Source organism: Rhizophagus irregularis, chromosome 4 (assembly GCF_026210795.1).
Source record: "Rhizophagus irregularis chromosome 4, complete sequence".
Lineage (NCBI taxonomy): Eukaryota > Fungi > Glomeromycota > Glomeromycetes > Glomerales > Glomeraceae > Rhizophagus > Rhizophagus irregularis.
Genome location: NC_089432.1, coordinates 991651 through 1014405, shown reverse-complemented (window position 1 = coordinate 1014405; position 22755 = coordinate 991651). Strand labels below are relative to the sequence as shown.

General features: G+C 25.5%; 7 protein-coding genes across 8 annotated transcripts; 6 read left to right on the top strand and 1 right to left on the bottom strand.

The window, feature by feature from the left end:
- Positions 1 to 3097: 3097 nt before the first annotated feature.
- On the top strand, positions 3098 to 4087 carry OCT59_023590 (uncharacterized protein; the record flags this gene model as incomplete). Its single annotated transcript, XM_066134818.1, has 1 exon — positions 3098 to 4087. The coding sequence occupies one exon, from the start codon at positions 3098 to 3100 to the stop codon at positions 4085 to 4087; it is 990 nt and encodes a 329-aa protein (XP_065990903.1).
- A 412-nt stretch (positions 4088 to 4499) lies between these two features.
- OCT59_023589 (uncharacterized protein) lies at positions 4500 to 4706 on the top strand (the record flags this gene model as incomplete). Its single annotated transcript, XM_066134817.1, has 1 exon — positions 4500 to 4706. The coding sequence occupies one exon, from the start codon at positions 4500 to 4502 to the stop codon at positions 4704 to 4706; it is 207 nt and encodes a 68-aa protein (XP_065990902.1).
- Positions 4707 to 5295: 589 nt separating this feature from the next.
- OCT59_023588 (uncharacterized protein) lies at positions 5296 to 6611 on the bottom strand (the record flags this gene model as incomplete). The annotated part of the gene is made up of 10 exons (XM_066134816.1): positions 5296 to 5423; positions 5507 to 5552; positions 5623 to 5663; positions 5745 to 5800; positions 5994 to 6007; positions 6089 to 6142; positions 6224 to 6275; positions 6372 to 6412; positions 6493 to 6513; positions 6609 to 6611. 10 exons carry the CDS (start codon positions 6609 to 6611, stop codon positions 5296 to 5298), a joined length of 456 nt encoding a protein of 151 aa, XP_065990901.1.
- A 1607-nt stretch (positions 6612 to 8218) lies between these two features.
- On the top strand, positions 8219 to 9007 carry OCT59_023587 (uncharacterized protein; the record flags this gene model as incomplete). 2 transcript variants are annotated; one of them, XM_066134814.1, is made up of 3 exons in its annotated part: positions 8219 to 8233; positions 8348 to 8780; positions 8876 to 8883. In XM_066134814.1, 3 exons carry the CDS (start codon positions 8219 to 8221, stop codon positions 8881 to 8883), a joined length of 456 nt encoding a protein of 151 aa, XP_065990899.1. The 2 variants fall into 2 exon arrangements, with proteins under 2 accessions (XP_065990899.1, XP_065990900.1); XM_066134815.1 differs by having other exon boundaries at positions 8348 to 9007.
- An 820-nt stretch (positions 9008 to 9827) lies between these two features.
- OCT59_023586 (uncharacterized protein) lies at positions 9828 to 10616 on the top strand (the record flags this gene model as incomplete). Its single annotated transcript, XM_066134813.1, has 1 exon — positions 9828 to 10616. The coding sequence occupies one exon, from the start codon at positions 9828 to 9830 to the stop codon at positions 10614 to 10616; it is 789 nt and encodes a 262-aa protein (XP_065990898.1).
- A 2035-nt stretch (positions 10617 to 12651) lies between these two features.
- Positions 12652 to 13632, top strand: OCT59_023585 (uncharacterized protein; the record flags this gene model as incomplete). The annotated part of the gene is made up of 1 exon (XM_066134812.1): positions 12652 to 13632. The coding sequence occupies one exon, from the start codon at positions 12652 to 12654 to the stop codon at positions 13630 to 13632; it is 981 nt and encodes a 326-aa protein (XP_065990897.1).
- Positions 13633 to 18875: 5243 nt separating this feature from the next.
- Positions 18876 to 19859, top strand: OCT59_023584 (uncharacterized protein; the record flags this gene model as incomplete). Its single annotated transcript, XM_066134810.1, has 1 exon — positions 18876 to 19859. One exon carries the CDS (start codon positions 18876 to 18878, stop codon positions 19857 to 19859), a length of 984 nt encoding a protein of 327 aa, XP_065990896.1.
- Positions 19860 to 22755: the final 2896 nt, after the last annotated feature.

The following is a 22755-nucleotide window of genomic DNA, read 5'->3' as shown; positions in this document are numbered from 1 at the left end:
TTGACAAATATTTTTTCAAAATTTATAATTTTTATTGTTTTTTGTTTTGACAAAAACATATCTGATATATATTTTTAACAATGACATTTTTTTGTATTATGTATTCTTGATAAATAAATAAAATAAATAAATATCTTTAAAATAAATAATTAATAATATTTGATGATAAATAAAAATAACAAATTGTATAGGGATCGTTTAAATACTGATGATAAAAGCAAAAGAATTATCTTTAGCGAGGATTGTCCAGACAGGTATAAATTTAATACATTAGGGCAAGGATGATTGAGGGGTAAAATTATTAGTGTATTTTGTTTGTAAAGTCTTTTTCTCTCCGTAGTTGTAAATAGAAATATTTTCTTTTTCAAAAATCTTAACGTTAATGGTAAAAGAAAATTGATCGGAGGGTGTCATGTGATTAATTAAATAATTTTTTTTATTTCGGTTGTTTTATTATCATTATAGGGTAGGAGTTTTAGATTTAGGTTATTTTTAGATAGGATAATTATTAGTGGGAGTGTAATTTCCCTAGTTGTATTTGTATTTTGGATAACTATAATACTGTAGATAGAAATATTTTTTTTTCAAAAATCTTAACGTTAAAGAGAAAATTGATCGGAGGGTGTCATGTGATTAATTAAATAATTTTTTTATTTTGGTTGTTTTATTATCATTATAGGGTAGGAGTTTAGATTTAGGTTGTTTTTAGATAGGATAATTATTAGTGGGACTAGTTGTATTTGTATTTTGGATGACTATAATACTAATAAAGAGTTATAAAATAATAATAATAATAATAAATAGAAGATATGTGATGACTTACAGCGCCACAAATCATATTTTTATGATGCAGAAAATCGATTAGAATCAGTTAATTGAAACTGAAAATCGAATCTACGAATCGAATCTTGAGAAACGATTAATCGCGATTAGTCGATTCTAGAATCGATTCTCAATTTTAGAATCGATTCCTATCCCTAGTCTTAACAAAATTCATATCCTCGTAAAAAGTTAAGGGCTCTTCTGCGGACGTTGAGATTTTTACGAACGGCTTCATTGAAGGAATTTGCGTCAGTTCCCACTTCAGATTTTCACTGTTTGGCCCTACTTTCGGATCCATTACACAAGCCATCTCGATGACAAGCTACCCACACGCAAAAAAATAAGTATTTTTTTTAATTTTTATGGTTGTTTTAGCTACAAAAAATGCAATGTTACTGACCATTAATTTTTTTTCATCTAGCGTAAACTTCCCACTGAAAAGAACTAAATCTCCCTCTCTGAACTGCTCATTATATTCGTGATAAGCATTAACAAACTGTTTGAAGGTGAAAGTGTGAGTCTGGTTTGATATTTTTTCCCTGTACAGTGCATCTCCGTTTACAGTATAGGTTGTTGATCTCAACCAGATGACAAGAGCAATTACCGATAGTGTTGATATCATTATTTTTATTTGAAATTTCTTCGTTAGCGAAAGAGAGAAGAAATGAGTTTTTGAAAATTCACACTGGTTAAAATAAGGAGAAAAGACATTCCATCTGGCAGTTATCCATATATGTGAATTAGCATTTCGGTTTGTTTAAAAAAGGAATAATTAAATACGTACTTTCCTAATTTATTTAATTTGTATAATTTTAGATTTTTTGATATAAAATCATTATTACAACTACGCCATTACTTTAATGACGTATAATTTTAGATTTTTTTTTAATATTATAATTGCGCCACTATTTTTATGGGTGAATTTATATTTTTTGTAAAAAAGAAAAAAAGAAAAAAAAATAGAAATTAGAGAGAAAATAACTTTTTTTTTTAATGTGTATATTTTATTAGTTTAGATAAATTATTTTAGACAAATAAATAAGCTAAAAATAATGAAAAATTTTTCGTGTGTAAAGTCTAATTTGGATTGACAAAATTATGTAATTAACTTGTGATCTCCTTAGTTAATAGTAGTTTTCAGTAACACAGGAGAAAGTTTTGCGAAAAATTGCTCTTAGAATGTGTTCATTAACATTAACATGTACATGTCATAAACAATAACATGAACATGAACATGAACATGAACATGTACATGTACATGACAATAATAATATAAAAGATTAACTGAAGACTTTTTTACCAAAAAGGCAATTTTTTTTGTATCCACGGCAACTGTGCATGTGGTGATTTTTAAAAATGGAATGGGAAAATTTTGGCAAAAATCTGGCCAAAATGAGATGATCGACTAAAAAATTTTCCCATTAAAGATAAAAATTGCCAGAAAATCTTATCTTTGTGTTAATATTCGCAAATTTGCAGCTTCATATATACCCGTCATAGGTGTGATTCAACGTGTTGTTTTATATGTGTATATTTTTGCAAATTCACACCCTATTTAAACTCCTGATGATAATGGAAAAGGTATTGGAGTAAATTATAGTAAATCTTTTGAACTTCTTGAAAAGTCTGGAAAAGAACATCTTAATGCAATTTTTATGTGATATTGTTATAATCATGGAGTTGGTATAAAAGTAAATATGCAAAAGGCATTGGAATTACTATATAAAATGGCAGCAAATTGGGAAATTATTGTGCTCAATATAATCTTGGTTTAATGTATGAAGATGGAAATGGGATTATAAAAAGTATAGAACAAGCAATTTATTGTCTGGACAAGATTTTATAGTGCTCAAATTAATTGGAAGAATTTTCATAAAAATAATAAATTTAATAGTTTATTTAGTAGATACTGTAGCTACAGTATTTTTTTTACTATAGTTATTAACTTTATGTACTTTATGTCAGATAAATGGTAGACTTTTCCTTTCTTCTGAAAAAGTTTTTTATAATATGTAAAAATTTAAATAAGCTCACTATATTTTAGTGAATAGTGAATTAAATATTAATTTAATATTGAATGTTATTCCTTTGTAATAATAGCATTTTATACGTTATAATAAGATTGACACTTGACCTACAAATAAAAATACAATGGCGGAAGCACAAAAGGATGATCTACGTAATTTAACTGCAGTGTCACCATACAGTTAAATAAATATGTTGTGAAAAAAATATACTATTGTTCTTCCCCCTTATTTAAAATCATTGCTTTATAATGTCTGATAATTCAAATTCAAATAATTTTGATTCATCAAATACTCAAATTTTATTATCTCAAATTATTCAAAATTTCTATAAAATAGATATAAAGGAAAAAGAACCTACAACTCAAAATATTAAAGAAATTATTCTTGAAGAAGATTTAGGTATTGTAGTGGATGATTTGGTTAATCTTTGTCTTAAGGAAGAAAATGAAGGAAAGGAAGAAATTGTAATAAAACAACATGTCATTGATTATATTAATAATCATAAGTTAGATTTACATGAATTCTATAACTGGCTTTTAAATAATCAAAATGATTCAAATTCCATTTATTTACTTGGATATTTTAATTATCATGGAATTGAAATTAATATCAATATACAAAAAGCACTTGAATTATATCAAAAAGCAGCAAAATTAGAAAATAATATAGCTCTGTTTAACCTTGCTAATGTATATATTGAGGGAGAGGATGTTGATAAAAATTATGATAAAGCTTTTGAATTATCTAAAAAATTGGCAAAAAAGGGATACTCAGGGGGAATAAATCTGTTAGGTTATTGTTATGATATTGGAATTGGAACTGATGTTGATAAGGAAAAAGCATTTGAATTATATCAAAATGCAGCAAATTTAGGTAATTGTTTAGCACTGTATAATCTTGCATATATGTATAGTGATGGAGAAGGTATTGGAATAAATTATAATAAATCTTTTGAACTTCTTGAAATGTCTGCTGAAAAAGGACATCTGAATGCAATTTCTATGTTAGGATATTGTCATAATCATGGAGTTGGTACAAAAGTAAATATGCAAAAGGCATTTGAATTATATCAAATAGCAGCAAATTTGGGAAATTCTTGTGCTCAATATAATCTTGGTTTAATGTATGAAGATGGAAATGGGGTTGTAAAAAATATAGAACAAGCGATTTATTGGTATAAAAAATCAGCTGGACAAGGATTTTGTAGTGCTCAAATTAAATTGGAAGAATTCTCATAAAAATAATAAATTTAATAGTTGTTTATTTAGTAGATACTGTAACTACAGTATTTTGTTTTACTGTAGTTATTAACTTTATGTCAGATAAATGGTAGACTTTTCCTTTCTTCTGAAAGTTTTTATAATATGTAAAAATTTAAATAAACTAGATTTTAGTGAGTAGTGATTTTATAAAAATTAAATATTAATTATTGAATGTCATTCCTTTGTAATAATAATATGAATTTTTAACAAATTTTTTAGTTATAATAAAATCGACACTTTGATTTACAAATAAAACTACACATACACAAAAGGATGATCTACGTAATTTAACTGCAGTGTCACCATACATTTAAATAAATATGTTGTGAAAAAAAATATACTATTGTAATATTGTTCTTCACCTCTTATTTAAAATTAATACTTTATGATGTCTAATAAACAACTTAATTCGAATACAAATATAAATGTTGATTTATCAAATACTCAAATTTCATTATCTCAAATTATTCAAGATTTTTATAAAACTGACATAAAGGAAAAACAACCTACAACTCAATATATTAATGAAATTATTTTTGAGGAAGATTTAGGTATTGTAGTTGATGATTTAGTTAATCTTCACTGGTCGAAGTGAGGTGATGTGCAATACATTTGCATTAGAGAAATTTTGTGCACATGTCGCATTTCATATTGGTTTACCAGTAATTTCAATTTAATCTGATTAAAATGTATATTACGGAAATTAGTTGTAAACTTGTCCAATTTCCATGAAGTATACATGTCTCTTGAAACTAACAAATTTCTGTTATATAAATGTGTTTTAAATTGCAATAAAATCACTTTACATGTCATTTAAATTTATGGTATTTTTATAAATGTGCTATGAATTTTATGTAAATTTTGTGTATATCATAAAAAAATACAGTATAAATATAATTGATTTAATACTATTAACATTATAAATCATTATATTATTAATTTATTAATATATATATGTATATACATGCATTGTAATTTAAATAGTAAAATAAATTATGCATAAATTCTGTTTAAGAATCATAAACTTCGTAGCCACGCTCAATTAAGGCAATGTATTACTAGACCTACACTAAATATGACTTTAGAAAGGCTTTCTTTGTGAATTAAAAGAAAATTCATACACTTTGCCAGCTGGTGGGATAGCTTATGACCTCTAACCTCAAACTCCTTTTTCTACCAGATCACTAAACATTCAGAGACTTAGACCATATAAAAAAGAGAAAATTATTGTAACGTTGGTAAAATGCTTTGTTGAAATGCATAATTAGGAACAGAATCCCACTGAGTTTTCCATGTGTCTGAAACCAACCATCTGAAAAAAGAAAGATGATAAATGATAAATATTAGTGACTATTCGTTAGAAGAAAAATAAAGAAAAAAAAGTTAATAACTTACAAAATTCGCGTCCAAAGACATTCAAAAAGACCGAAGAGCCAGTTATCTAAAAAAAAGGAAAAAGAAAGTTAGTATCCATTTGTTAAAGTAAATAACCTAAATAAAAAATATATTACCGAAATTCTGCATTTAAACATCCAAAGAACAGAAGATCCATCTAAAAAAGAATAAAAATGAAATTGTTAATAGGTTAGCATAATTAACTGTTAAGAAGTTTAAGCAAATAAAAAAATCACACCATAATCTGCACATTCAAAGTCCCCAAAGAAGAATCCACCTAAAAAACTGAAATGCCTTTAAATAGTTGAAGAGTTAAGCCATATATAAAAAAGAATAAACACAACATTAGTAAGTTTCGTCAAAATAAAGGTAAATAAGAAATCCACTGAATATACTCTAGAAAATTCAACAAAAAATCAAGCTTACAAAAATGTTTCATCAAAAGAAATATATTAATTAAATCCAAATTATCACGTGTCTGAAAAACCTAAAAAAAAGAAACTAGTAAAAAAATCAAAAATCAATAAAAATAAAAAAACCTACTTAAAAGAACACTATTCATGTATCTAAAGAGCTGAAGACCTGTCTAAAGAGAATAAAAGACGAAATCATCAGATTACTTTTAGAATCAAGTTCCTGCAGAATAAAGAAAATGTTAGATAACATTATTTTATAAAGAAAAAGGTTTAATATACTTTAAACATTCCAAATACTTGCCTGGAATTTGAAATTCAAATTTTCTAACTGAAGGGAACTGTGGACCTGGATCCTACAGAATAAAAAAAAAATAAAAGAGACATAATGAAACATTAGCAAATATTTTATTTGCTAATGAATTAAAAAAGTAACCTTCTCCCCCTCTTACCAAGTTTTCCACGGATCTGAATACTCCAAAAAATCATCCGTCTAAAGAATAAACAAAAAAAATATTGGTAATCGTTTTGCTCATTTTGTTAAACAAATAATGAAAAAAAAAAATAGCTTACCTTTCTCCAACGCGTCAAGACCTGAAAAGCAAGCCATCTAAAAAAAAGGAAGAAAACAAAACATTAGTAGCCATTTCATTGTCTCGTTAATAGTAAATAACTAAAAAAATCATTACCATTAATCTATACAAAAATAAGTATACAAATTTATTAATCAAAATTATGCATATTCAATATTTGGAATATGATTATTAATCGAAATAATTTTGAATACCTGAAAACAAAACCACAAAGAAAAAAAAATGAACTGTTAAAACTGTTTGTTAAATTAAAAAAAAACAAAAAAAATTACCAAAATTTTTTCGTCCCTTGTGTTCCAAAGATCTAAAGTATCAGCTGTTTAAGTCTAAAAGAACGTGTAACCCTAAAGGTTAAAAATATAAAAAAAGAAAAATAACTTTTCGTTAAAAAAAACCAATCTTTTTAATAAATTTATTCTTTTAATTTTAAGAAACTCTCTTACCAAACTCCTAAGTGCCCAAAGGCCAAATGAAGGTAAAGTCTATATAAAAAAAGAAATTAGAAAAGAGAGAAAAGAAAATTAAGTGAAGTTAGCGTTGAAAAAAAAATTTTTTTTAGTATAATTTATGATAGACGCCTAATTCCTAGAAAAAGAACATGGAACCTATGTCATATAAAGCTCAAGTTCCCGATATCATTGATCAAGTAACAATGGAAGATATTCAATCATTTTTTGTAAATTATATTTTATCTGATCAACTTGGTATAAAAGTGAAGGGAAAGAGCAAGTAAAAGTGAAAGAAAAAGAATGCGTAAAAGTAAAGAGGAAGAATGAAGGAAAGGGAAAAGGAAAGAACAAGGGAAAAGGGAAATGGGAAGAGAAAGGAGAAAGAGCGAGTGTCTTTAATAATCAAAATGCAGCTTGCAGATCATGTAAATAAACTATTCTATGATCCTTCGTACGTAAATCACTAAATACAAAGTACATTTAGGAAGTATTGTTATAAACGTATGTATCAATTTTAAATTTGCGCAGTGTCGATCATGCATAAAAAATGAATATGGTAAATAGCACCAGTCTGAGGAGAAGGGGTCAATAAGACCTACTACGGAGGAATATCATGATAGAAGGTGCGGGCCTTTATTTTAGTACTTACATTGATATTAAAATTTATTTGGAATTTATACGTTATAAATTAGCGAATTAAATTTAAGATCATAAAATTTACAATAAATTTTACAATTTCAAATCTATAAATTAAATTTAATGGAGATTTCTTAATTGCAATTAAGATTGCCAAATGTATAAGCTATTTATAAGCGATAAACATCATGCAGATCATTTCATTTCGACTAGGGATGGCAACGGTCACGGTCATTAACCGATTATGACCGGTCATGACCGTGACCGATATCGGTCGGTCAAGACTTCTGACCGACCGTTTGACTGACCGTTTGACCGACCGTTTGACCGACCAAATTTTTTTATGAAAAATTTAATAAAAAACGTCGCGAAAACGTTTTTTATTAATAATTAATTAAAAAAAAATGTTTTTTGCAAACGTTTTAATCATTTTAACAAAAAACGTTGCGAAAACGTTTTTATTAATAATATAATTAAAATAAAACGTTTTCGCAACGTTTTTTTAATTATTTTAATAGAAACGTTGCGAAAACGTTTTTTATTAATAATTTAATAAAAAATAAACGTTTTCGCACGTTTTTTCAATTGCCTTAATAAAAACACTGCGAAAATATAAAAAAAATGATCGGTCAAATGGTCGGTCAAACGGTCGGTCGGTCGGTCAAAGGTTCTTGACCGGTCATGACCGACCGATGACCGACCATGACCGACCGTTGCCATCCCTAATTTCGACCAGTGCTTTGTTTTAAGGAATCAGATGAAGGAAAGGAAGAAATTGTAATAAATCAACATGTTTTTGATTATATTAATAATCATAAGTTAGATTTACATGAATTTCATAACTGGCTTTTAAATAATCAAAATGATTCAAAATCTATTTATTTACTTGGATATTTTAATTATTATGGAATTGGAATTGATATCAATATAGAAAAAGCACTTGAATTGTATCAAAAAGCAGCAAAATTAGACAATAACTTAGCTCTGTTTGAACTTGCTAATGTGTATATTGAGGGAGGGGATAGTAATTATCATGAAGAAGGTTTTGAATTATCTGAAAAATTGGCAGAAAAGGGATACTCAAGTGGAATAAATCTGTTAGGTTATTGTTATGATATTGGAATTGGAACTGATGAAGATAAGGAAAAAGCATTTGAATTTTATCAAAAAGCAGCAAATTTAGGTAATTGTTTAGCGCTGTATAATCTTGCATATATGTATAGTTATGGAGAAGGTGTTGGAGTAAATTATAAGAAATCTTTTGAGCTTATTGAAAAGTCTGCTGAAAAAGGAAATATGAATGCAATTTCTTTGTTAGAATATTGTCATAATCATGAAATTGGAATAAAATTAAATATGCAAGAGGCATTTGAATTTTATCAATTGGCAGCAAATTTGGGAAATTCTTGAGCTTAACATAATCTTGGTTTAATGAATTAAGAATGAAATGGGATTGTAGAAAGTATGGAACAAACAATTTATTGGTACAGAAAAATCAGCTGTGCAAGGATTTTATAGTAGTGCTCAAATTAAATTGGAAGAATTCTCAAAGAAATAATAAATTCAATGGTTTATTTAGTGTATACTGTAACTACAGCAGTATTTTAATTTACTACAATTATTAACTTTATAAGAAAAAAAAATAGTAAGAGCTTCTCATTTTATTGAATACAATAAGATACAAATTATGATAATTTTACTAATATTATAAAAAATTTTCCATTTATCAAAATTTTAAGCACTTAATCTATCAAGTTTACATGATTATTTTATGATTGAGATACAATTTATTTTTTTATGAACTTTATTTATTATAATAAACTTAGTTGTAGTGGATTTTTTATATAATTGTTTGAATTTCTTTTATTAGCTTTATTATCATTATCAGATAAATGGTAGACTTTTCCTTTCCTCTGAAAAAGTTTTTTATAACATCATGTAAAAAATTTAAATAGGCTCACTAGATTTTAGTGAGTAGTGATTTTACAAAAATTAAATATTAATTATTGAGCGTCATTCCTTTGTAATAATAATAGCATTTTATTAATGAATTTTAACAAATTTATTCGTTATAAAGATCGACACTTGACCTACAAATAAAAATACAATAGCGGAGGTACAAAAGGATGATCTACGTAATTTAACTGCAGTGTCACCATACAGTTAAATAAATATGTTGTGAAAAAAAATATATTGTTCTTCACCTCTTATTTAAAATTATTATTTTATGATGTCTGATAAACAACTTAATTCGAATTCAAATAATGTTGATTCATCAAATATTCAAATTTCATTATCTCAAATTATTCAAAATTTTTATAAAACTAACATAAAAGAGAAGCAACCTACAACACAAAATATTAATGAAATTATTTTTGAAGAAGAATTAGGTATTGTAGTTGATAATTTGGTTAATCTTTGTTTTAAGGAAATAAATGAAGGAAAGGAAGAAATTGTAATAAAACAACATGTTATTGATTATATTAATAATCATAAATTAGATTCACATGAATTCTATAAATGGCTTTTAAACAATCAAAACGATTCAAATTCTATTTATTTACTTGGATATTTAAATTATTATGGAATTCAAGTCAATGTTAATAGAAAACAAGCACTCAAATTATACCAAAAAGCAACAAATTTAGGAAATATTATGGCCCAATATAATATCGCAAATATGTATATTGATGGAGAAGGTGTTGAAAAAAATTATGATAAAGCTTTTGAATTATCTAAAAAATTAGCGGAAAAGGGATACTCAAGTGGAATGAATCTTTTAGGATATTGTTATGATAAAGGAATTGGAGCTGGTATTGATAATGAAAAGGCAGTTAAGTTATTTCAAAAAGCAGCAAATTTGAAGAATAATTTGGCTCAATATAATCTTGCTTTAATGTATGAATTTGGAAAAGGAACTGATAAAGATATATATCAGGCAATTCATTGGTATAAAAAATCTGCTGAACAAGGGGATAAATTTGCTCAAGATAAATTAAAAGAACTTTCAACTGAATGAAATGTATATATATCAAATTTGTTTAATAATATTGGAATTATTACATAACGAAAATAGATTAGTAAAATAACCTTCTCACTACAATAGGAAAATAACATAAGAATTCTCCCTTATTTAATCGATAATCACGTTATAAAAAGGATCATTATTATATTAGATTTATTTTTATTTGTAACAAAACTTTGGATTTAATAATAAAGTAATTTTTTTTTAAAAATTTTTAAGTTGACTATAATTAGTATTATGAGAATAATTATATCATTATCATTATTATCATCATTACTACTATTCTATCATTACAACTTAAGTGAAATTATAAAAACATGAACATTGAGTTTTCATGTTGTGGACTATTGTGAAAGTTGAATTTATACTATTTTCTAATTAGACTGCCATTGTGCAATTGTAATTACAGCATATCTAACAACGATTAATGAATACTACAAACTCACTTCTAAGAGGTAATTTGCTCGCGTATTTGCCAATCACAGTGTAGATACTATCGGATATACTCTATATTTCTAAAATTCCAGATAACACGAGTTTTATTACCTGAATGAATATCCAGATAGAAAATGTTCAATAGAATTATATTTATATTAATGCTTAATCCTATAAAAACTAATCGAATCGCTGTTTGCCATTACAAATTTTTTGTAGGATATATTTATTATCATCCTGATTGCAATAATTAACTATCTGATACGCTCTTTAAAGCTCTTTTATCAGAAAAGAATTCCGTGAAACTGGACCATTTAATGCATTTGAAAATTTTATTCATACTGTTCCTATGTATTATAAAATCTGAAAACATCTCAAATAAATCCTCAAAATATACTGAAGAGATGTCTGGACATTATTAAATTCAAGTTACTAGTTTTCTCTCTTTTTTCTTGCCTTTTTTTTTATTTTCGTATTTCTCCTTTATTTTACAATTTTTAATATTCTAATAATTTTCTTTCTTACATTCCCTCCTGTGACTGACTATATTTTTTAAAAAGAAAATATTTTATTGATTAAATTTAATAAAAATTCATAAATCATGATCTTGCCCGATAAAAATCTACAAAACATTCTTTTTTTTCTTAAAAAAAAAAAAAAAAAATTTTTTGAAAAATACGTTATCTTTTTGAAAAAAAAATTTTTTTGTTTTTAATAATACATAGAAATACACTTCGACGACAAAATATGCTATAAAAGCAGATATAGTACCAAAAAAAATTTTAAATAGGTTAAATACAAGTTTGACTATATCGCTTTTTTACGAACAAGAAAATATATTGTAGTATATCAAATAAGTCATAATCGTAAAATTTTGAACAATTGATGTCGCTCACGATGATGATCGGAGGAGGATCATCTTTGATAAATATTCTATATGTCATTACTCTTTCTTGCGCCGGATTTAAATAAAATCCCGTGACTGTCTGAATTTCTAAAATTGTTATTATTTTTCATTAATCTTCTCTTCTTCATCACATTATTATTTTTTACATTCATTATTTCATCGTTTTCTCATGTTCACTTCTAAAATTGATAGTTTTCCTTTCTGCGCTATTGAGCGCGAACGCCCATTATTAAAAATGTTTTTGCATTGTCCTTGCTCACGTTTTTATAATCCTTATTTCAATACTGTAATAATAATTAACAATACTTAATAATTAAAACTTATTTCCAAATGTTTCGAAATATCTTTTATTTGACAAAACCTTCGAAGAAACTAAATTTTTCTTTTTTATTCGCAATCATGAAATATTTTCCAAATTTATTAATTTAGTATTTTTTCCATAATATTATTCGTGAAATAAAAAATTTTTTATGCCGTATTACCAACAAAATTACGAAATAAGGTTGAAAGAATTTCTGGATAAACGGCTTTTTGATCTGCATTAATAATAATTCACTGTAGTGTTACCGTACACTAAGTAAATAAATATGTTGCGAAAAATATATACATGTTTTTACACAAATAAATTTTGTGCTTTTAATTTTTTATTATTTTGCATTGTAAGACAAGAAATTTAATACGGATAATATGGATAATATTGATAATAACAAATTATTAAATGAAGAATTATTTCAAATTATTCAAAATTTTAATAAAATGAATATAAAAGAAATAGAACCTACAACACAAAATATTCATGGAAATATTTTTGAAGAAGATTTAAATATTGTAATTAACGAATTATTTAATCTTTACTTTAAAGAAGTAAATGAAGGAAAAGAAGAAATTATAATAAAACGACATCTTCTTGATTATATTAATAATCTTAAAATAAATTTACAAGAAATTTATGAATGGCTATTAAATAATCAAAATAATTCAAATTCTATTTATTTTCTTGGATATTTTAATTATAATGGAATTGAAGTTAATATTGATATACAAAAAACATTTGAATTATATCAAAAAGCGGCGAATTTGGGAAATAATGCAGCGCAACTTGATCTTGCTGTTATGTATATTGATGGAGAGGGTTGTGATAAAAATTATGAAAAAGCTTTTGAATTTTCTAGTAAATTAGTAGAAAAAGGATACTCAAGTGGAATGAATCTTTTAGGTTATTGTTATGATATTGGAGTTGGAACTGATATTGATAAGGAAAAGGCATTTGAATTATATCAAAATGCTGCAGATTTAGGAAATTTAAATGGATTAAATAATTTAGGAATTTGTTATGAAGATGGAGTTGGAACTAATGTTGATAAACAAAAAGCATTTGAATCATACCAAAAAGCAACAGAATTAGGAAGTACGAATGGAATAACTTATTTAGGATGGTGTTATGAAGAAGGATTTGGAACTGATGTTAATGTGAAAAAGGCATTTGAATTATATTCGAAGGCAGCAAATTTGAAAAATAAATATGCTCAATATAATCTTGCTTTGATGTATGAAAATGGAAATGGAATTGAAAAAAATGTAGGACAGGCAATTTACTGGTACAAAAAGTCAGCCGAACAAGAATATTACAATGCTCAAAAAAAATTACAAGAATTTTCAAAGAAATAATAGGTTTAGTTTATATAATTAAAATAACTCTTTTATAACAACGAAATAAAAAAGGGGTTCCTGATTTACTATTGACTACAACAAAATGTAAATTTATAATTCACTGATATTAGATATTTTTCTGAAATTTTTGCCCTATAAAAATATTGTCCAAACACTGTTCGGTTTTTCGTCTGGAAAATTAACCCCATTCCGAACATTTATTTACTTGACATTTCTTGGACATTCGTCATGATATTGTACATTTTTTATGTGGTTAAAAATTCTCAATCTCCGCATCTTGTATTAAATTGTAACAAATATTGTATAATAGCGTGTGAGTGTCCGGAAAATTGACTCATTCCGAATATTTATCGGACAAACATTTTTTATGGGGTTGGATTTATCAGATAAAATGGTTTATTCTTACAATAAATAAAAAATTCTAAAATGTTATATGTTACTGAACTATAACTTCTTTGATTTTAGTGAACTAATAATTTACGAAAGTTAATTGTCAACTATGAGCATCGTTGTCTATTGATGTTTTATTAACTTATTTTATTAAAAAACAAGATAACCAATTTTCTATCTGACAAATTGCGCTGATGATTCATCGGATCCTAATATTCGATCTTGTCATTCGCCCAAACTTGGATCAATACAATATCTGATTCTATTAGAGAAAGTTTCCAACTTTAATTTATTTTATAAAAATAAATATAATGAATACATTGGAACTATGCGGTTAATCATATTATATTGAATAAAATTAGTAAAGATAAATTTAAGAAATACTTACACAGCACATTTTTAACAAACTTTTTCACCATAACATTGACAACAATCATGTCTCTTCTCTTTGGATGTTGAAATATATCAAAACTAGGAAACGGTAACTGTTGATGCATCCGAAGCGTAATAAATCACATGCTCATAAAAATTAAACTATAAAATGTGTAATGCTAAAAAATGTAACAAAAAAAAAATATAACACTAGTAACACTAAAAAATGTCACTAAAATAAAAGTTTTTTTATTATCATACATAAAGCATGTAAAATTTTTGAGAAATTAAAAATGAAAATGTATTTGTTATTTTTTAAATGCCATAAAAAATTTTTAAGAAATTTTAAATCAGGGACATAAACAAAAAGTGTTACACGTAAACAAATCTAAAGTTACGTCTGATCTCAATATTTTATTGGTCATACACGCGTGCAGCCAGACAACACATGTATGGTTTGCAGTAGAATGGAAGTGTACTACGCTTACGCTTCAGATAATTAGTAGTGTTTTAATGAAGTAAACATGGCAAGAATTGCTTAATCTCGAGTATTATAACTTTTAAGTATTTTTTTAACACTGATATATTCTTTGATATTAGGACCCTTGTCAAGATTTACAATTCTGCAACCTCCACTTTGATTTTTTTTAGTGCAATTAAGCATTGCTATTGATGTTCTGTTGTAGTAAGTAATAGAAATTTGTTGTATATAACTATTATATTACATGGAGTTAATAGCTTATAATAAATGGATATTATGTAATAAATATCACAGCCCTCATGTTAAAATAGTTACCCTTTCTATATATAAACGTTAACCTGTAACGCGGAAATACATTTTTCATTTCTTTTTGGAAAAAAAAATGCCTTGTCAACTCATTGCTGATTGTCTTAATTGTATATTTGAATATTTAGAAGAAGATAAAAATACCTTATATAAGTTACATTAATGATCATTAGTTTGTGAAATTGCCGTCAGAATTTTGTAGAAATATGTTTGGAATTTTCAAGATTATGATTATGACTTTAAATCACATGTATCATTATCAATTATTAGTACGTTAATTACTTTCTAAGGAATCAAAGGATCTGAAAAACTTTTTCATTATCAATCTAACTCAAACTCGAAACCTCCATTGTTTAATTGCCCATCATTTATCAAAGATATTACAATCTATGGATTCTATCAATGATTCAAAGATTTCCTCCAGATTTAAGAGGTTTTGGATATAACGAAAGCTTATTATTAAAAGAATTATTAAAAATGATTATTAATCAAGTTTCAACATTGAGATCTGTGGATTATTTATTATTCAGAATGCGGCGTCAATAAATAACTTGAGTCTATCTATCCACCTAAAGCGAAAGTCTGTTTAACAAATCTTACAGAATTATAGTGTTGTTTAAATATTTATTCAGAATTTTTTCATCAATTATCTCAAATATGTCATAATATCAAATATTTGGCTATTGTTACGCAGTAAAATGTTGCGCAGCAATCATGTGATATAACTGGACCAGTGATGCCGATCAATGTCGAATATGTTTGACATGTTCGATATGTTGCATATGTCCGATATATAGAATATATAGAACATGTAGCATATATGGGATATATAGAACATGTAGTATATATGGAACATATAGTATATATAGAATATATAGGATATATAGGATATATAGCATATGTAGCATATGTTAAACATTTTTAGTTTGGAAATTTATGTATATATAGACCTGTAATTAGACCTGAATTTTAAGATAGGAACATGTGTGAAGAATTTAATTAATAAAATGTTTATCCCTTAATATCACCTTAATTTTAAGTTTAGTTTTATATGGTTAATCTGCTTTCCCTTATTTGTGTCTGATTGTATGCGCCAGTGTGAAGCGATACTCTATTCGCATCTGATTGGATTGATTTTAACATATACGTTGATCCTTAAAATTACCTTCTGCTTTATTAAATAATAAACATTTTTTAATGTATAGCTTATTTTTAAGCTTATAAGAACTGACCTCTAACACTATTTAGAATTCTAAATATGGAGGTTTGCCTTATTTTGAAAATGAAGTAAAGGAATTTGAATTTTATAATATTAAATTAAAATATTATTATGATTTAATTTTTAATCTTCTTAGAACTTGATTAATTAATTATTTAGTAGTAATTTTAAAATTATTATATACTGTATGAACATTCATTTTTTATAAATAAAGTTTAAAATTTTTTTATTATTTACTATAATTTTTTGACATGTCTAATTATTAATTAATTTATACGATCAGAACTAGTTATACAATATTTAATAATTAATCAAGCGTGATTTATTGTGGTACACAAATTTTAAGGTTTCATTTTTTTAATACATAAATTTCAGTATACAATGCAAGAATCAATATATAAATATCACAACGTATTTGTAGCCTATTTATATTTTAATTGCGCAGTAAACATTATTTTTTTTTTAAAAAAAAAATCTTAAAAAAAATTAGTACTATTTTGTGGCTGACTACTGCGTAATATTTGTATTACTTTATCAATATATACAGATCATGATACAAAGTTGTTAGCAATCAGATGATCTAAATTTCATAGTGTTGTTTATTGTGATTGGCCGTTGTAATAATAAGTTGTATTCCAAAAAAGGAAGGAAGTAGGTCCTAATTTGGTTAGCAAATATGGCAAAACAGGGTCCGTTTTTATATAAAATATATATAAACATAATTGAAATTTCGTTTCATTGCAATGAATTTCAATTTCAATTTCAATTTCAATATATCAATTGATTGTTTTTTGGACAGCAGTTGTTTAAATAAATTTCGTGAATTGAAGTTGATCATCATTTACGTCACAGTAAGTAAAAATAATCTAAAATTGGATTCACATGTTATAAAAATTGAAACTTGTATATAGTAACTATAAATAAATTAGTTATAATGAAGGTACTTTTTTTTATTAATAAAATTGTATTTTTTTATTTGTTTGTTAATTAAATTAAAAATTGTGATTTTTCCCATAAATTACACATTTTTTTAATTAATAATAAAAAAAATAAATAAATTTACAAATTGAAAATCGAAAGATTTACGTCACAATGAAAATAATCTACAATTAAATTCACATGTTAATATTAGTTAAAAGAACTAAAGCCCGCAATTAATGACTATAAATAAATTAGTTATAATGAAGCTACCTTTTTTTATTAATAAAATTGTATTTTTTTATTTGTTTTTTTAATTAATAATAAAAAAATAAATTTACAAATTGAAAATTGAAAGATGATCATCATTTACGTCACAATGAAAATAATCTACAATTAAATTCACATGTTATTATTAGTTAAAAGAACTAAAGCCCGCAATTAATGACTATAAATAAATTAGTTATAATGAAGCTACCTTTTTTTATTAATAAAATTGTATTTTTTTATTTGTTTTTTTAATTAATAATAAAAAAATAAATTTACAAATTGAAAATTGAAAGATGATCATCATTTACGTCACAATGAAAATAATCTACAATTAAATTCACATGTTATTATTAGTTAAAAGAACTAAAGCCGCAATTAATAACTATAAATAAATTAGTTACAATGAAACCACCCTTTTTTTATAGCTATAATTATAAAAGTGTGGTTTTTTTCAACAGATTATTACACTTTTTTAATAATAAAAAATAAATAAATTTACAAATTGAAAAATTGAAAGATGATCATCATTTACGTTACAAGAAAATAAACTAAAATTGAATTCACAGGTTAGAAAATTTAAAGCCGCATATAGTAACTATAAACAAATTAGTTCTAATAAAATTACCCTTTTTTTTATCATTTATTTAATTAATAAAGTAATATTTAACAGTTAATGAGATTATGTTATTTCAATCATAAACTATTATATAAATTAATAAATTAATTTTATTATATAAATTGTAATAAATTTTTGATAAAATCAATTTTTTTCAATGTAAATAAATAATAAAATCGCAATTTTTCAATGAAAACTACTTTTTTTAAAATTTAAATAAATGTAATAAAATCATCATAATTTTGAAATAAATTGTAATAAAATCGTAATTTTTTCAATAAAATTGCATTTTTTTTAATAAATTTGATAAAAATCAAAATTTTTCATATATTAATAAATAATAAAATCGTAATTTTTTCAATGAACCACTTTTTTAAGTTTTAAATAAAATGTATCATAATTTTGTAATAAATTGTAATAAAATCACATTTTTTTAATAATCATAAATCATAAATAATAATAAATAATTGTAATATTATTACTTTTTTTTAAAAAATAAAATATATTATAAATATATTAAAGTCATAATTTTTTTTATAAATATAAGTAATTCATTTACTTTTTTTTACTTTTATTCATTTTTCATTTTAATAATAATCAGATTTAAAAAAAATTTCGAAATATGATTGCAAACATTACAACCATCGTGTATATACTCTCTGTGACTGATGAAACTTATTAATAATGGTGTCTTGCAGAAAGGCATGTCTATTTCCCGAATTGATAATGAAGTTGCATTTCAAATATATAAATTTTACAATTATATGACCTTAATAAATAACACAGACCTTGATTCAGATGATGGATCTGAAGTAACTTCGCCACTTAAGGCAGAAAATGTATACTTAATTACAGGAAAATTTTCAACAACTCAAGATGGTTCAATAAACGTCTCTATTACAACTAATGTACAACTCCTTATCGATAAGGAAGATATTCCTATAATAAAACCAACTGTACATCTTCTTGGAAAGACTTTGGGGTATGCAGAATTAACAGAAAGTGGATATACTTTACAAATACAAGTAAAGCCATATTTATCTAAGGATCAATTTACTCCATTTACTGTAAATTTAACTCACCCACCAAATGGGCGATTTAAGAACGCGTTAACAAAAGCCAGAAAAAATTCAACAGTTCATACAACAGGAGTATTTTTTTTTGCAAAAGATCAATTATACTGTGAAATTTTGGAATTTCAGTTTGTATCAGCAAAAATAGAATCAGATAACAGTATTGTAGTTCCATGGAAATCAAAATCTGATTCACGTAATGAAGGATCTTCAAAATCTGTTATAGAACAAAGAATTTCTCTCATACAACAGAATTCAACAACACAACCATCATTGTCAATGACACCAACTAAAAATAAACATAAAACAAATATGACTAAAATAACAGATATTTCAAGATCTTTGCTATTACAAAATCAACAAAGTGATGAAATTCATGATAGTGAAATTTCTATTACAAATGAAGAAAATGAAGAAAGAATTAATGAAAATATTGAAGAAAATGAAAAAAGAAATGAAAATATAAGAAATGAAGAGAGAAACGAAAATATTAAAAAAAAAAATAATACACCAAAAATTTCAAATTCAACAAGAGGTAGAAAAAAACAAAAACTAAATAATGTTTATGAACTAACGTAACCCAGTAATAATCTTTTCTTTAATTTTTTTTATTATCTGTTCTTTATATTTTATATGTAATAAGTGCTATATTTATTTTTTTTAATGAAATAAAAAACGTATTTTATTTTTTATGTCAAAGAAAAGTGGTTTAAAAAAAAATTTGAAGTCTACGTAAAATTTAATTGCTGATCATGTTACACATGTCATAGATCACCTGACAAATACGAACTGTTTTTAAAATTCTTTTTTTATTATCTATTGTTTTTTATATTTTATATGTAATAAGTACTTTATTTATTTTTCAATGAAATAAATGAAATAAAAGAAGTTGCATTTATTTTATTTTTATATCAAAGTATAATTAGTTCAAAAAAAAAAAAAAATTTGAAGTCAACGAAGTCAACGTAAAATTTAATTGCTGATCGTACTATTATGCATGTCATAGTGTAACACCTGAGCCCATAGAGAATTATGTTTGCCACCTCAGGTATTAACAAAATGACTCTTTATTAATAATATAAATAAATACAATAATATGCTTGGTTTAATAACATTAAATAACAAAATAAATAATTCATAACAAAATTCGTCTAATTTTCTCCCTTTTTCAAAAGTTGATCTTCACGCCCTTTTATGTTTGTCTTTGTGTAACCAAATTCATAATTTCGATTCATGGATTTAAATTATTAAAGTATTTCCATTATTTTAAAGTATTTCCATTATCCTAAAGTATTTCCATTATCTTAATTTTGTATCCATTTGATCATCATGAACTCCTGAATTATGATTTATAATATTAACGTAGTGATCAACAAATTAATCACTTGACACCTCAGATCACTTGATTTCATCCAATTTAGTATCTTCCGGATCTTCATTTATCCTTAAATCACGTGACTAATAGTTTAAGGTCATCACGGACCAATTATCCTTGATTCTCATGACTAATAGTTTAACGACTTTTCGGTCCATTTAAAATAAAAATAAAAATAAGTTAAAATTTTATACACTAAGACTAAATGTAATACTGCGCCCCACAATTAATAAATTTACTAGGTATACTACGGCATTACAACTATCCCCCGCATAAAAATTTAATGCCCACATTAAATTTATTCTAAGAATCGAACTCGTGTCTCGAAGTGGTAGGTGCGAATTATACCACTAAATCAAACATGCATTGTTACTTGACTCAGTTGCGTTTTAAATATTCCCTTTTGCTGCGTCTACATCTGCGGTTTATCATGTGTTTGTTAAGTTTACGGTTTTCCTGTACCGGATTTCACTTCGGTCTTTCTTAGGAAATTTTCATTAGTTTTTCCTATTTTCGAAAATTATTTTTATGTCATGTGATTTTATTTCACATGATTATAAATTATCTTTATTTTTCTAAGTCCGTTGATGATAGTTATCATTTACTCATCGGTGTATGGTAAGTCTTTAATAATTCTCCATTTACAGGTATCTTCTTGATGACACCTTTAATATTTTTAATTCTATAAGCTCCATTCGGTAGTATTTCATGAATGTAAAATGGTCCCAACCATTTTGATTCTAATTTTCCCGATAGTTGTTGTGCTTTGGCTTTATCATAGAGTAGTATTTTATCTCCAATTCCAAAGGTGTGTTCCTTGATTATTTTTCTGTCATGATACTCTTTTTGTTTTGTTTGAGATTTCAGTATTTGTTCTTTGGCTTCATGTCAGATTTTTGGTAGTTCTTCTAATAATCCAACTATTCTATCACTTAGGTTAATTTCTTTGATATTTTCATCCATTATTGTCCGTACATTTCTTCCGTATGTTAAATAAAATGGTCGAATTTTTGTTGAACTATGCTTTTTATTTCGGTAAGCAAATAATATGGGTGCTATCCTTTGGTCCCAATCATCTTTGGTTGATAATTTCGCTAATGCTTGACCTAATGTTCGGTTGAATCTTTCAACAAGTCCATTTGTCTCTGGATGATAACTTGTAGAAAAATTCCATTTAATTTTGAATTTTTCCATTAATTCTTTAATCATTTCATTATTGAAATGACTTCCTCTATCACTCAATATTTTCATTGGACATCCATGTCTACAGATGATGTCTTCATAAATAAATTTTGATACTTCTTTGGCAGTTGCTTCCTTTACTGCTTTGGCTTCTGGCCATTTTGTAAAATAATCCATTGCTACTATGATGTATTTATTACCATTTGTTGTCGTGTTCAATGGTCCAACAAAGTCAATCCCGATTTGATACCATGGTTCTACTACTTTAATTGGGTGTAATTCATTTTTCCCTTGTGGTTTTCCTCTTCTTTGACATTCATCACATGTCCTTACATATCTTTCAACATCATTCAGCATATTTTCCCAATAATATTTATCTTTTAAATTATCATAAGTACTTTTGATTCCCATATGTGCCGATAATTCATGACTGTGAGCTAAATATAGTGCTCCCATCTTTTCAAAGTCTTCTATTATTCTGATGTTTTTACCATCTTTTTCAATATGCTTTTTACCATCAGTTACTCTGATGTTATCCTTAATCTCAACATTTTTAACCTCTATTGGTGGTTTATCTCCATCTAATTCTATTACTTTATTATATACTCTTTCCCAATCTGTGTCATTATTCGATATTTTAATATTAGCATATTTTTCTCCTTCGTAAATATCTTGACATTCTTTAAATGATTTCACCATCTCCATATATCTTTCTTCATCTAATAATGGATATGATGTTTTATGTCCTTGATCCTTTTTCGAATATTCTCTACCTTTGTAATTTTCCCAACATTTTTCATTTTCTAAAAATATCACTATTGATTCATCAATTATCCTTTTGTTCCTAAATACTTCCTTTTCTAATAGGTGGTTCTCATATCTTGTTATGTATCCTCTGTCGAATGATGGTGTTTGTTG